Source organism: Rhinolophus ferrumequinum, chromosome 2, assembly GCF_004115265.2.
Source record: "Rhinolophus ferrumequinum isolate MPI-CBG mRhiFer1 chromosome 2, mRhiFer1_v1.p, whole genome shotgun sequence".
NCBI classification, from domain to species: domain Eukaryota; kingdom Metazoa; phylum Chordata; class Mammalia; order Chiroptera; family Rhinolophidae; genus Rhinolophus; species Rhinolophus ferrumequinum.
Window position 1 is genome coordinate 10,081,914 of NC_046285.1, and position 15,609 is coordinate 10,097,522.

At 41.8% G+C, this 15,609-nt stretch overlaps 1 protein-coding gene across 4 annotated transcripts in view; it reads left to right on the forward strand.

The window, feature by feature from the left end:
• Positions 1-15,609, forward strand: part of MED12L (mediator complex subunit 12L) — a 314,918-nt gene that overhangs the window by 76,995 nt on the left and 222,314 nt on the right. For all 4 annotated transcript variants that reach the window (XM_033088254.1, XM_033088259.1, XM_033088262.1 and 1 more), the window contains one exon: positions 14,046-14,177. In XM_033088254.1, coding sequence (XP_032944145.1) covers positions 14,046-14,177 — 132 coding nt within the window. The remainder of the gene's footprint in view (positions 1-14,045; positions 14,178-15,609) is intronic.

Below are 15,609 nucleotides of genomic sequence, written 5' to 3' on the forward strand. Positions count from 1 at the left end.
TTATCCTACTTTTATGTGAACTTGATGTGAACCGTTTCCAGGTTATTTCTCTTTTTGGAATATTGTGAGTCCACACTCCCCTTCTCAGGTAGGAGGTTCAAGATGATTGATGCCAGCCGCACGGGAAATCAGAATGCTGAGAGCGAGGTGCAGACTCTTGGAGTGTAATTTCTTACTCACCGTGAGCCTCCGTAGAAATACTTCAGTGGTTCTGGGGAGCAAACTGATTATGTAATAAGTCTCCGTAATTCTGTGCTTATAAACACAGGGTTCTTTTGGGGTGGAAACCTTAAAGTATTCTATTTGTAGTAAAGACTTTCTTAGATAAAAGGCTTCAAGACTACTGAGATTTTCAGTACTTAGACATGAGCTATCTGGAAGGAAAGCTAGGGGTACCTAAGATTCAAGGTGTCCTTTGGATTGCTACGCTTCTTACACTAGGTGTTGAGTAAAGATGATGTTGTTCCTTGGTGAGAGTTGGTGTCCCCACAAAGCACGTCAGGTTTGTGGTTCTCCTGACTGGATAACTTTCTGGTGAATAAACTGGCCATCTTCACTCACAGAGACTTAACTTACAAACACTCTTAAAAAAAGAGATCAGTGTCTTATTAAGGGTAGGAATTGTTTGATATTTTTAAATAAAATTTCATTGTAAGGTTCTCTCTCAAGCACAGTTGTCTCCAGAGTGGGTGCTCGAGCTGAGCCATTGGGACGTGAGAAGAAATGACTAGAACTTCTATTTAGATTTCATTTTAAAAACCTTAACACTTTAAGCAGTTCTGTTTTATCTAAGTTTTATACTGAACTTAGTTCTTGTGGTGGTATCGGTATAGAAGTCATAAATAAATATGTGTATATTGAGTGTTTACGAAACAAACAAACAAAACAAAAAACTGAGCTGAAAAGGAATGTCCGAAAGGAGAGCATTGCTTTCTACTTCTGCTCCTTGAGGGACTTCTCCACCCAGAAGGCGGGACGCCACTAGAGGGGGTGTGTGCTCAGGGCTGAGAGTCCTGAAGCTCTGATAACGTGAAAACGTGAACGCACTTCACAGGAAGGAACGTCAGTGTTGCCCATTCAGGAGTAATTATGTTGAATGTTGACTCAACTCCAGAAAGATTTGATGTGAGCGAGTGGTTGCTTTGTGGTTACTATGCTGTTTTATGAGTAAGACAAAAACTACATTTTAACCTGTAATTCAGACTGGTCACCTTTTCTTAATAATCTGTCAGAATAACTGGACAGGTCCTTCTGAAATATTTAATGTTCAATTAATTTTTACAGTATGGCTTTGGTGTGTGTGTGTGTGTGTGTGTGTGTGTGTGTGTGTATCTATGCATGTATGTATATGTGTGCGAATGACAGTGTTTCATCTCTATTTATTCTTCACCAGGGTTTACTGTTTCTTGACTTCTGAGTCACTTTATATCTTTCTGGAATGCATGTATGAGCTGCGGAGATATATAGACCCTGTGTGACCTTGAGCAAGTTGCTCATGGGCTCTGTGCCTTAGTGTCCTTCCTTTTAAATCGGCACAGAGCACCTGCCCCGTCTATCTCTAAGGAAGCATGAACACTTTGAGAATTATGAAGCATCATATAAGTATGTTTCAAAAATAGTTATTGTTAATGATAATATAAAGTCAGTATTATATCGGAAGAACCAATATTATGAAGTGCTACTTCTCTGATAGGAGTTGTATAACGTGGCTTGGTTAGTATTCAGAAACACATCTCACTTCTTTAAAATGTACTTCCCGTTTTTGGTTTTGTTAATTTGTGTTAGGAATTAGACGACATGATAGTTGATAGAAAACGTGACCCACGTCTGCAGTTGGAGTGCGTATGCAGTTGGCGTTTGCTGAAGTTGTGTTTTAGGTATGTCTGGGCCCTGGATTGTACAGCTGCTTTTTCCACATCTGCTTGGGGAACTTGCACTTCACCCTCCTCGATTCCCTTTTCTCTGGAACTGCTAAGGGGAAATACAGTTCTCTCCACTCCCTTGGGGAGAGAACAGCTGTCCAAACGGGTCATGGGGCCAGAGGTTCAGGCTTGCGTTGTGTCATCAGTCTCAGCATTGGGAGCCAGCCTGGTGAAGACAGTCGTGCACGAGAGGAAGGGATCTGAGGCCTTGGTCCTGCCCTGTGGTTCGGCTGAGGTCACGAAAGTGAGAGTAGGAGCTGACGCCGTGCCCACTGCAGTGTGGCAGGCCTGTGGCGTGCTTTCACTCATTTCACAGGAAACGCATTCTTCCTTTGCCCTCCACCTTTCCCCCCCACCCCGTCCCACCCCGCTGCCCCCCACATCCTCGGCTACTACTTCTGTGTCAGGATTTGGGCACTAGTATGAGGGAAGTGAAAATACAAATCTCAAAACCCTTAATGTTTACTTATTCTGCATCTGTGCCGCTTGATTTTCTGCTTATTGTCGGGTGAGATGGAAACATTGTAACGCTTAGGGCAGGGTTCAGAGACTCGTGTCGTGTGGCACAGTGGCCAGGCCGGTGGTGTGAACTGATGGTGAGCTGCTGTGTACAGGGCCACGGGGAGTGTGGGGGCTGAGCGACTGGGGAACGGACATGCCTTTTCGGAAGAGGGTGGCCTCTCTCGGGTTCTCCTTGGGGTTGCAGACCCACTGTCGCCTGATCATCCAACATCCCAAGAGCACTTGTGTGTCAGGATTTGTATGTAAACTTTCCCGATCATAAAACACGCTGCAGGCTGGGCAGCCTGAGTGTGGGCCGTGTTTGCTCAGATGCCTGTCACTTTCCAACTCCTGGTACATGTTTCATACAACATTCACTCACTTACTTGCCTAGTTAGTGTTTTGGAACCATTTTGTCTCTGAGGGATGGAGGCAGAGAAGCCCGTGTGAGGGAGTTACTACCTGGGGTGCGGGGACCACCCGATTCCGAACCCCGATCGAGTCTATCACTTGTGGCTTGCAGGCGGGGTCACATTGCTGACCTCACCTCTGAGCAGCAGGATGAGGGCGATGTCCCCTCAACCCTCCAGAGCCCCTGGACCACTTCCCTCCTCTGGCTTCTCTCCTTGTCTGTGTTGGGTGTAAAGGCAGAAGCAGCTGCATTTTTGGGTACCCTGGGCACACAGATGGAAGGGAACGTGTAAAAGGGGCAGGAAGAGCTAGCTGCCTTTTCACTTCTCTTTCTGGTGTCCCAGGAAGCAAATTTTGTCCTGAGTAATGAGAAGGCCGAACCAGCTGCCCTGGACAGAACTGGCCCAAATAGCATCATAGGCCTTTCTCCTTTCCCTGCTATTAAAACAAAACTGTCACACATCCAAATCCTACAAACCTACATATTCGTTGTTTGTGTTTTATGCTTAGAATATTCATGAAGCATTCTCTCAACAAGTGGGATGAATTCGTACTGAATTTCTGAAGAGCACAGCAGGTGCCTTACTCCCGTCCGGCACAGGCCTTCAGGGCCAGACCAGGTCTATCAGTGTGTCTGAGACACCACCCGACCACTGTGATCTAAGAGACAAAATTGTGGCTCTGTCACTGCTGTGCTTGTTCTGTGCTCGTCTTCCTGCAAGCCTGCGGTTCCGGAGGTCGGGGTCGGTGTTTCTTCTGCTCGTCAGCACATCATCAGCTGCTAAAACCGTGTCTGGGACCCACAAGTCCTGAGGAGATATTTAATAAATTTGTTTCTTGGGGCTCATAAAAATGCTGGGACAGTGAACTGGAAGGGGAAACCCTTCTATTAGATTCGTCTTGGAAGGATAGGGGAGAGTGCAGTGTGAAGTCCGTGTAAGGTGTCAGTTTTACCAGTGCTTCTGGTCCACACGTACGAGAGAACGTGTGCAGGTGGAGATGCGAGTGTGGCCGACAGGAGCTCTAGCTGGAAAAATCAGCAGGTTAGTGCACTGATTTGGGGCATTCTGGGCAATTCACTTACTCTTGATGAGTGTCGTTTCTTCATTTGTAAAAGGGCATGCTCTCTGCTGATGGTGTGAAAATGACGTGAAACCATATGGATAAAGCATTTAGATATTTGTAGTGCCTCCAAGTAAACCCTAGCTACCGTTATTACTGACAATGTATGTCAGGAGGCAGTTAGAAACTCTGAAGAGATGGAAGGAATTTGATCCCTTGGGACCGCTGTGGACAGATGGGAACACACATGTACCCCTCCCCCCACACACACACAACATACAGACACCCATACACCCACCCACATTCATCACACAGTCCACTAATCCATAAGGCACAGCCAGGATCTGTCAAGCTTTTCCTTCTTTGATTTTCACAAGGCTTCACCCTCAGTAGGGGAGCCGTCGGACGGGACTGGCCCATGCAAGGTGAGGTGGCCACAGTGCCATGCTATGGACGGGGTGGTGCTTCATTCGTTTCAATGCTTAGGGGTTTTTGTTTGTTTGTTTGTTTGTTTAAATATTATTTAATGTAAGGAAACATTTTCAGTCACATTTGAAAACCAAGACTGCAGAGAGGGTAACAAGGCACAAGCCAAGCGCACGACGTGCATGAGGAAAGCTTTCTGTGGGGATTCCCGGTGCTGAACTATGACAACAGCTGCTGTTAGCGCTGATCGCGGCCCTGCGTAGCCTGTTGGGCTTCGGAAGGTTCAGCTTTTCCTGCTGGACACGCAAAGGAAGTGTTGCTGATCTTTTACGCTACCCTTTTTTTCTTTCTGAAAATAAAGCTATTTGTAAAAGGGCCATTATATTAACAGAGTTTGGGGGAAAGATTGTGTGTCCAGACATTTAGACTTTGCTGTTATTGAGAAGGACCAGTAAGGACTTCACTTAGGTTGGGGTTGGCCTCTGGGTTTGAGTTTGAGCATGTATGCAAGTGTGGGGACAGAGTCCCAGAGAGCAGTTATCAGGCTCCTGGCCTCACCTGGAGGGGTGCTGGCTCGGGTAGTAGATGGCCATCGGCTGTGGCTGGTTGGCCACCGGCTATTGCCGGTTGGCCATTGGCCACCGATATGGCTGCCATGGCTGGGTTGGTTGGTTGGTTGGTTGGCAGAGAAGTGGACGGCAGATTGTGGATCACGTGGCTCCTGCTGCTTGTGTCTCCAACCCAGTTGCCCGCGAGAATATAGTGGTATGCCTCCCCTACCTATGGCTCCGTGGGTGTTCCTTTTTGACCTCACCATGTCCTGTGTTCTTGTGCGGGGAGTGGGAGCTGAGACCCTGCAGGACAGCAAGTCTTTTTTTTTTTTTTTTTTTTTTTCTCTTCAGCCTTTATTGAGTAGTTCTTACGCACGAGCCCCTGTTTCAGATGTCTTATATAATCTCATTTAATTTTTCCCTGGCCAGTGAGATGCAGGTTTTAAAAAACATTTTTATCCCCTACTTTACAGATGAGGAAACTGAGGCTTAGACAGAAAGAGTGAATTGTCCAAGCCCATATCCAAATCAATGGTGGGAGAAGAGCACTGGCAATCGTAAATGGTTTCAGAAGGACACTCGTAACTAGTAGGTTCTATTCCTCGAACCTCTTTAAAAAGTCATTTTATATTAGGTAACTAAAGCTGAACAAACAAGTGTCAGATATAATTTTGGAAAAAGAAGGGAAAAACCTTTAAAATTGCCTTGAACAATTTCCACATATTAATATGGGCATGTTTTTCTTTTTTGCAGGAATAATCCCTAACTAATTTTTAAAAGCTTGTTTGACAGTTTTGACATAGGAAACAATATTTAAGTGAGAAAGTCCAAATCCTCAAGTTGAGCAGTCTGGCCTTTCTTGTATAGCACAGACTCGAGGCCTAGATTTGAATCCTGGCTTTGCTGCCAAGTTGCTGCGTGGCCACAGGCTAGTTACTTAGCTCCCTTGGTATCATTCTTTTTTACAGTGGTCTTTCTAATAGAATCTACTTCATATGGTAGCATGTGGTAAATAGTAACAGCCAATTGTTATGTTCTTGGCTGGGCAACTTAGCTATCAAGTGAGTAGAACCTAGTAGCACCATCTTTTAGAAATTGCTATTTCCCTTGTTCTCCCCTGTGTGTTTCCTTTAATTATTCATTAAAGGTAAGCAGTCAAGTTTATTGGGCCATACAGTGGTGACGTAGAAATGAAGTCCAATGTTGTAGTTATTTTCAGTATGAGAGACATGGCACTTTTCAAGGACTTTCAGAGGGATTTTTCTGTGTCATTATAATTCATCTCATGAATGACTTGTTATCATGCAGTTACATATGTCTCAAAACTATTTTCTCCATTTGTATTATTTAAATGTTGATGATTTAACTGAGGGATAGCAATTTAATTTTTTGGGCACAGTGCAGATTAATGACAATTTGTTTGCAAATTCTCAGGAATTGTTTTAGTTTTGTTTTCTTATCTATCTCTTCTCACAACTCGGAACTGTACTATTTTTAGCTGCTGCTTTAAAAAAAAAAACAGAGAGTCTCTTTTTTGTTTTCATGGCGTTATGTTTTGTTTTTAAGATGTCACAAGCCCTGAAGGTTATTGATTCTAAGGATGTGACACTAGGAAAACCTGCCCCTTTTGACATAAAAAATCACCCATCTCAAATACTTTTTGGAAATGTACATATGGAAGCATTCACACATATAAAGATTTTCCAATAATGAATACTATTTATATTTAAATAATAAATCTTGTGGACTTGTGGTTAACAGTCTTAGGCTTATTACTTTATATGGTGATTCTGATTGTTAGAAATACGATTTGTGACTATGTACAATAGGCTTATGTTCTATTAGTGGTTTAGACCAATTTTTAACTTACGCAACTCTTGAAATTCACCCAGATCTCCATGTGTCTCAGGTTGCAAACCGTATGACTTGCTAATATCACTACTTTATATATTATTCCATATCAATTATTGGTGCTGTAATATGAATAATCTTTTTATCCTGATATGACCATTTTGTTTAATGTTGACTAAGAGTGATTAATTACATTTATAAACATGTCCTTTTAGTCTCAGATTAAAGAGCTATTGAAAAGCCTTATTTAGTATCTGATCTCAAGTTGGCTATTGCTTACAGTAATGAGTCATAGATTTTTTTCCTGTTCCCTTTTATGGTATTGTTTTTTTTTTTTAATGTAGGTAGTATATTAAGAAATTCCTTATTTAAAAATGGTAAACAGTCTCACCAAGTATCTGCTAATTTCCAAAGGAGGCCTGCCTCTCAGGTACGGGTTGCCAATTATTTTCCCTCTTTTTTTTTTTTTGTTAAAGAATAGAAGACCTGTGATTAGCTTCTAGACACCATTAGGTTATTGAGTAAGAACTGAATTAGGCTTCATCTGTCAGGTTCGTGCCCACGCTCCCCCAGGAAAGAAAAATGGGACAAATCCCCCTTATGAATGAAAACCTTTCTTCACATTTGGAATATCTTTACTATAGATGTGCACCCTGAATGATGACTATTTGCAACAGAATTAATAATGATTTCAATATTTTACCATTGTGGGTGTGTCCCACATTCACAAGGCCAGGTGAGGATAAATGCTATTATTTAAAGGACCTTATTGATTTTTGAATTTTGTGTCCATTTATCCTCTCTTATTTGTTTTCATTATAGGAGTTATTTCTTCTTGTGATTGTTACACACATAGCATGTGAATACATTCTTGATATCAAGAAGTCTCTTTCAGCCCGAGACTTGGAATCCTGTCTCACTCTCCTGACAAGAACGGGGGGCTGCCAGAGCCCCTGCTGTGGAGCCAGATAGCTTGGGTTTCACAATCAGGTCCGTGACCTAGCAGCTTTGAGACATTTAACAAGTTATTTAACTTTGAGGCCTGACTTTGCTCAACAATCACATGATGGTGTGAAAGCATTGGAACAAGGATACTGTATAACAAATACTCATTAGCTATATGAGCAGTACCCACTGCTCACTTTGGTCCATGTCCTTTGGATGTTTTCCTAGGCACTCGTGTCCATATATATGAACATGTAAGACTCCAGCAGGTTGGAAGACATAAATGGGATTGCATTCTAGATAATATTCTGCAGGGTTTTTTTTCCCCCCTCACTGCTTATTATTTACTGTCCATCGCTTTTTGTTTGTGTATTTTGTTCCAGTCAAGGTGCTCAATTCTTTTATTCTAATAAAGTTTTCCAATTGTCTGTGTTGATGGTGGGGAGATAATCATTTTATGCAAACTGTAGTAATGTTGTCTCATCCTTTCAAACATTTATTCTTTTTTTCTTTTCGTTGACTGAATCTTTCCGAATGATGCTAAATCGTAGTGTTGGAGCCAGCGTGCGTGACTCATTAAATTAGGAATGGAAATGCTTCTAGTGTTTTACACTTAATCAACTGTTTTATTAAGTCAGATGTTTTTCACGTTAAGCAGGTGCATCTATGTATTGGGGAGGGGGACAAGGTATGACACCCCGCCCCGCCATCCACCTTGTTTTTCCTTTAGTTTCATGTAGCACAGTACACTGCTTTTATGGTGTTTGATTTAAAAATATCTCTTGGCCCTCCTGTGTACCAGGCACTGTGGTAGACACTGAAAATAAAACCATGAAGAAGACACATCGCTGCCTTATACAAGCCTCTAGTATAGCAAGTGTTAGAGGTGGAATGAAGTCCTTGGTAATTCCCTCCTGTGGTTTCATTTTCTGTATGTCAATTAGATTAGACGTTTGGCTGGTCCCTAGAGAGGTAGGAGTCAGGACTGGAGCCATAGGCGTCAGTGGCTGCTTGGTGTGGTCTGTGTGACCCGCTGGGAGATTCCCACGTTACCATGATGCTCCTGTGCTTCCGCTGATCGTGATTCAGCCATGGGAGGAGCCGCAGTGTGCAACAGCCGAAAGTAGGGACTTAGGAATTAGGTCTCCCAGTTCTGCCACATTCAATCTCTGTGTGCTTGTCCATCTTAACCTCTGAACCTCTGTTTTCTTACCTGTAAAATGGGAATAGCAACGCCTACTTCAAAGTTTGTTGTTGAGATTAGAGATGATATAAGTAAAACACCCAATACGTGCTCAATAAATATTTTTGATTATTACTGCTGCTACTATGAGTGTTTGGACATTGACAACTGTTAATAATGTTATTGCCACAGTTACATATTTAATTTATGCCTGGGCCAGAACTCAGGTTCTTGACACCCTTATTTGGTGCTTTTTCTCTGACTTTAACTCTGTGCATGGCGCTCTCGCGCGCGCTACTTTCTTTCTCTCTCCCTCTCTCGCTCTGTTTCTTGTGGATCCCACTTGCCTGTGTGAAGTTACAAGCTAGGGGGTGCATGCTTTGGATTGCTCTGCAGCTTCTTACTGTCTGTTCTAAAGTACCAGTAGGAAAAGCTGCCTGTTGCTGCCCTGAAGACTCCCAGTTCTTTACAGAGTTTGGGGTGGTGAAGTACTTTCCTTAGTAGTTCTCAGAGGTGTATCTTCCCTTCCTAATGGATATGTGAAGCCAGTCGCTGGAGATCTCATAGCCATGAAGCTATGTTGTGACAGATGTGTATTACATGGAAGTAAGTATAACAGTACAAGGGAACAGAGTACTCAGGCTGTAAGCAGCAAGGGTGGAAGGCAGAAAAGCCATAGCAGCTTGGGGCTCACGCAGAAGGCGATTGTGTACCCCGAGGGAAGGGTCAAAACGACCTTCCTAGGCTCTGTGGCACACAAGTGCTGCTGTGCTTACTTTCCATGTTTCCCTGAAAATAAGACCTAGCAGGACCGTCAGCTCTAATGCGTCTTTTGGAGCAAAACTTAATATAAGACCGGGTCTTATATAAAATATAATATAATATAATATAATATAATATAATATAATATAATATAATATAATACCGTGTCTTATGTTAATTTTTGCTCCAAAAGACGCATTATAGCTGATGGTCTGGCTAGGTCTTATTTTCAGGGAAACACGGTAGTTCATCTCCCAAGAGGTGTGGCGTGGCAAGAGTTCTATGAATTAGTTCAGTGATCTTAGACAAGTTACTGAACATCTCTGTGCCTTGGTTTCCTTATTCATAAAATGGGGATAATAATACCTAGCTCATTAGGTAATGAAGATTACAATAAATAATTCCTGAAAGGTTTTTGCAGTGTCTCCAAATTGAGTAAGCACTCAATTAATATTATCTCTATTACTACCACCTTCAAATTTGCCAAGATATCTTTATTAGTGATTTTGAGAGTGATTTAGTCCATCTATGTTATTTTATATTTTAAATTTTCATTAGAAGCGAATGAAAAGATTTATGTTTAAGATCAAGAATTTTACATTTTTAATTTTTGTGTGTCTGCTTTGGTCAGTTATCAGTGCTAAGACTTTGGTAATGATTAAAATAAGCAATAAAAATTACAAAAAAGCATATTCAACAAAACAGATGTTTGATCAGAATATAAACAGACAATTTCCTTTGATCAGGGCTAGTCTCTTGTAGCATCTGAAATAGTTTACAAGATTGAGCACAGAGCAGTGTACCTCATGAGTAAGTGATAGAATGATTTTTTCTTCTTTTTACTGTGTTCAAAGAATCTCCTTAAAGTCGTCACTGCCTGTCAAAGCCCCAGGTCCAGAACATAACATTAAAGCTGAGAGGATGGGGTCCTACAACTGCTATAACCCCTCCTTGTACCATCTGTGAGCAGGAAGAGGAGCAGTGCCCCCAGAAGAAGTAGGGGTGCAGCTCCTGGAAGAAGGGAAGCATAGTGGGCAGACAGAGAATAGGCCTTGTCTGAGGGCCGAGAACTCCCCCTCTGGGAGAACACTTGAGATGTACAGCTAATCACGCACCTTGGATCTTCCCTTTTCTGTGTTCTGTTGCAAGCCTCTCCCATCTACCTTTCTTATTTATACGTCTTTGATTAGATACCAGAATATCACCGTTTGCTTGTAGAAAAATAGAAGTAAAAACAAGACAATCACCACAAGATTCTTCATACTTCCGTTGGCACAGACACATTCTCTGGCCTGTGAACCATCTGCATTGACCTTTCTCCCTACTCTCAGGTCACCTACTTTTATCTGATTTGATCCATTCTGTGCCTGCTTCAGATTTCGGAAGGAAACTTTGTCAGTTCTTGGAGCTGGGATGGGGAGTGGTTTGGTAGCGCGCCTCACTGAGCACTCAGATCATTCCACTTTAAGATAACTTCCTTGGGCTCTTGTCTCAGACACTGAATTATTGGAGCAAATAATATGAACACATTTAAGACTCTTGTTATATAATAGAAATTGGATCCAAAAGGGAAGTACCAATTTTTATTCCTCCAGAGTAATACATGAGAAACTATATGTCTAGTGTCTAGAACAAAGATGGGCTGGCTCACAACACATTTATTGAATGAATTAATATGTAAATGAATGAGTGAGGTTACTGCCTATTTCATGATACTCTTCTGCAGTGTGTTATCATGAAACCTGTTTTCCAGATTTTTAATTTTGTATTGTAGCCTTCCTATATCTGACATTTAGGAGTCCTCTGCTCCTGTAATTCCTTGAACCACAACCATGGTTTTCACTTTGTAGGTGTTTGCTTAAGACTACTTAGAATTAATTTCCCATCGTGGCTGTAACAAGTTATCAGAAATGTATGGCTTAAAACAACACACATTTATTCCCTTACAATTTTGGAGGCTATGATCTTACTGGGCTGCAATCGGTCAGTGTCAGCAGGGATGCATGCTTTCTGGGGCCTCTAGGGGAGAAATGGTTTCCTTGTGTTTTTCAGCTTTTAGAGGTCACCTGCATTCCTTAGCTTGTATCCGCAGCTCCATTTCCACAGCCAACAGCAAATCCTCAGATCCCTCCCTGCCTGACTCCTGCTTCCTTTGTCACTTCTGTCTCTCTGACTCTCCTCCCGTCGCCCCGTTTCCCTTATAAGCATCCCTGTGGTTACACTCGGCCCAACCCAATAGTATTCCAGGGTAATCCCTCCATCTCAAGATTCTTAACGCAATCACAACCCAGAAGTCCCTTTTGCCACATAAAGTAACACATTCATAGGTCCTGGGATTAGTGAGATTAGGATGTGGATGTCTTTGGGGGTGGGGGCCATCATTCTGCCCACCACTTAATTCACTTAATTCCTACTAATTGCAAAATGAGACCACAGCTGCAGTAGGCAGGCTGCAGGCCTATGTTCAAGTTAAGGCCTCAGATGTGTGTAAACTGGGACAGACGGATGCTCATCTCTCTTGAGATACGGAAGGTGCAGACCATGAGACTTCAGCTCTTCCTCCTCCACCCTATTAAAGCGTCTCGTTGCTTTATGAGGAATTGTCTTTTCTGCCTTTCCTTTTACAAGGTGCACTTTTTCAGAACAGGGACCAGACCTTTTAAATTTTTGTTTCCTCCGTACCTAGCTTCTCATGGGTACGTAATAGGTGCTAAGTGCTCTTGGAAGTGAATTGACGCCTTCCTAGAACTTGATTTCTAGCATATTATTCCAAACCAGTGCTTGTATCTGGACATGTTAGAGACAAGTCTTTGCCTTTATGTGTTCTTTTCTATGCATGTCTAGGTCAAAGAGCCTGTTACTTAAACTGGGTAAGTCAATTGTTTGTTCTGTTTAGCATATTTTCATCTGATTTTTACGATGCAGAAGAAAGTAAAAAAAAAAAATCTTTACAAATGTGAATATAATGCACATTACTTACTAGATTTCACTTATTAAATCTGGTGGTGGTATTTTTAGGGTAATTTCTTTTGTTCTCTTTAATATTCTAAATCTAAGCCTGTGATGCTTCACTGGACTGACTTTTATATTTTTACTTTTCTCTGGATTAGATTGAATCCAGGCAGGAATTCCTCCCAGTTTGCTTTCTTTTTTTAAATATGTTTGATCTTTATACATTTTAATTGAATTATTTCTCCTGTATTAAATTAAGAGACCCAGAGCTCCTTTTGAAATATCTGCCCCAGATAACTTAACATTTTTGTTCATTTCTTTGTTTGGAGTCAACATGTTTTTAATGAAATTTAGGGTAGGATGAGTAAAAAGCTTGGGATAAACTGATTGTTATGATCTGAATTGTTTACCAGTGTCTAAAAGCTGATCAGGGATTCTTATCCTGGGATTCTTAGATGTCTTCTCAGAGTTCACAAACCTTCTGAACTGTTGCGGGTGTGTGTGTGTGTGTGTGTGTGTGTTCCAGGGCATGTGCTTATAGCTATATCATAATCTTAATTGAGCTTATGGATTCTAAAAAGTCAAGAACTTCTCATACAGCATATAAGTGCTAACACTGTGACTACCGAGTTCTTTTGGCATAGTGTTTCCACAGTTGGGCAAACACTGAACACTTGCAGGTGATGTTCGTTGGTTGGCATGGGTCCTCTGAAAGGAAAGATCAGATTGCATGGAAGGGTGATCCCCCTGCACACTCACCGCCTCGTGTCTCCTCACTAATGCATGTGACTTGGGTCCCTGCGGTCTTTCTCTGACTCCTCTCATCCTGTCTGTGGTGTCCATTTATAGGTCGTGGCTACTACAGCTGTTGTTTTGATGGCAGTGCTGAGCCCTACGTGGACCCAGGCTACTGTTCTTTGTTAACTGTGTCTGCTGTTAATTTTTGTTCCCTTTTGGTGTTTGGCTGTCATTGGTCATTGTTTGTTTGTAATGGAGTGGGTCTTTGATTGGCAGGCCAGTCTCCTTGTCTCCCCCAACCCCAATTTCTTTTGTCTAATTCCTCACTGGACTGGGTGATGGGATAACCTGGCTCATTAGGATTATTGAGTGAGGCTGTGAGTGAGGGCCCGAGGGAATCAGCAGTGTAGAGAAGTGCTTGGGTTTTGAAACTGAGTTCTGGAGGATTGGTGGGGCTGGGTTAGGATGCCATGTAAGGGAAGGTGTATACAAGGAAACTCTAATTCTCGTGGAATTGTTACAGCTTCAGCTGTTCTAAGTAAGTGATTTCCGTCCTTATGACTCAAGCTTTACCCTTTATATTTCAGTTACAAAAGGTTTGGGGACATTTTCTGAAATGACTGTAATAAAACATAACAAAAAGCTCCACGCTTTAGATACTGACCGATTCCTTGCTTCCCAAGTTTCATTGGGTGAATGCTGCACTTGACATGGCTGGCACCCATTTCTCCTGGTCATTAGGTTGCCCCCAACGATGAAGCTGTGGTGACGCTGTTGTGTGAATGGGCTGTGAGCTGTAAAAGGTCCGGCAAGCACAGGGCCATGGCCGTGGCCAAACTCTTGGAGAAGAGGCAAGCGGAGATCGAGGCAGAGGTAGGTGCTGTTCCTTCTCCTCACTGAATGCTGCCATTCAAAGAGACTGTTTGGGGGGGATGCTTTTTTCTTATCCTTATCATGCTATTTCTTTTTTTTTGAAGGAAAAAGGGAGAATGTACACATTTATGTAAGGACTTCATAGTAGGCTCCCTCTAAGTTAATGAAGCCAACAGTTTATGTACTAGACTGATTTATAATTATCTTTTAAAATAAAACTTTAATATCTAAAGAAGAACAAAGAAATCTCCGTGAGGTTAAGATACATAGGCACATGTGTATTCATTTCGTATTATTATCGTTGTACTTGTATATGTTTGTCTGTGTTTATATATATATATAATGTTAAATATATATATTTATAAAATTATATATTTATATATAATATATAAATATATAAATTATATATAATTTATAAATAACATAAATTATATATTTATAAAATTAAGCATATAATATTTAACATATAAATATATATAATATTTAATATATAAATATATATATATAAATATTTATATTTATATATAAATATAAATATATATAAATGAATATTTTAATATATATATTTATATATAGATATAATTTGAAAGCCATATAACATTTTCGTGGAACTGCAAATACTTTCTTGAGGCGGTTGTGACTAGGAGATAATAGATACCAATTTGTATTATTATTATTTTTTTTTTTTTCCGAGATTGTGTTCTGGTCCCAGAGAAAGCAATTAAAGTCTTGGAAGTAGATTATAAAGGAAAAATCAAAGCTAACTTTATCAATATTAGCTTTTGTTGAAGGGAAGACTTTTAAGTGAGATTTAGCAGGGACGGCTCGGGAGAAGGTGTGTGGATGATGTGACAGGCCCCGCCATCTCTCTCCTGGATATGCTGGGCCTCCTCCCTCCTCCCTCCTCCCTCTCTTGTTCCCCACCATCTCCTCCACAGCAGCCAGAGCCATCTTTTCAAAATGGAAACAAACCACACTGTCCTCTCACTAACGCTCCGCAATGGCTCCTTCCGTGGCCCACGGATCTCCCGTGAGCTGCCCTGCCTGCCTTTCCCGCTCCATTACCTACCTTTCTCTCCTGGGCCACGCACAGCTGCAGCCGCCCTGGGCTTCCTGTCCCTCCGCCACGTCAGACTTGCTTTTATCTTGGGGTCTTTTCTGTTCCTGCTGGTTGCACCCTCTGCTCCCCAGTCTTTTTGTGGCCAGTTTCTTTCTACCATTCCTATTTCACAACGTGTCAGTTTCTTTGTAGCATTCTGAGCTCTGCACGTGTCACCTCCTCAGGAAGATCTGCCATCACCACCTTATCTACAGTTAATGGTACCCACCCTCAGCCACTCTTTCCTACATCACTGTTTCGCTTCCCCTATTGGCTTATTATTCAATGCCCTCCCACCCCCTCTAGCATGTAAGCGTGACAGCAGGGACCTTA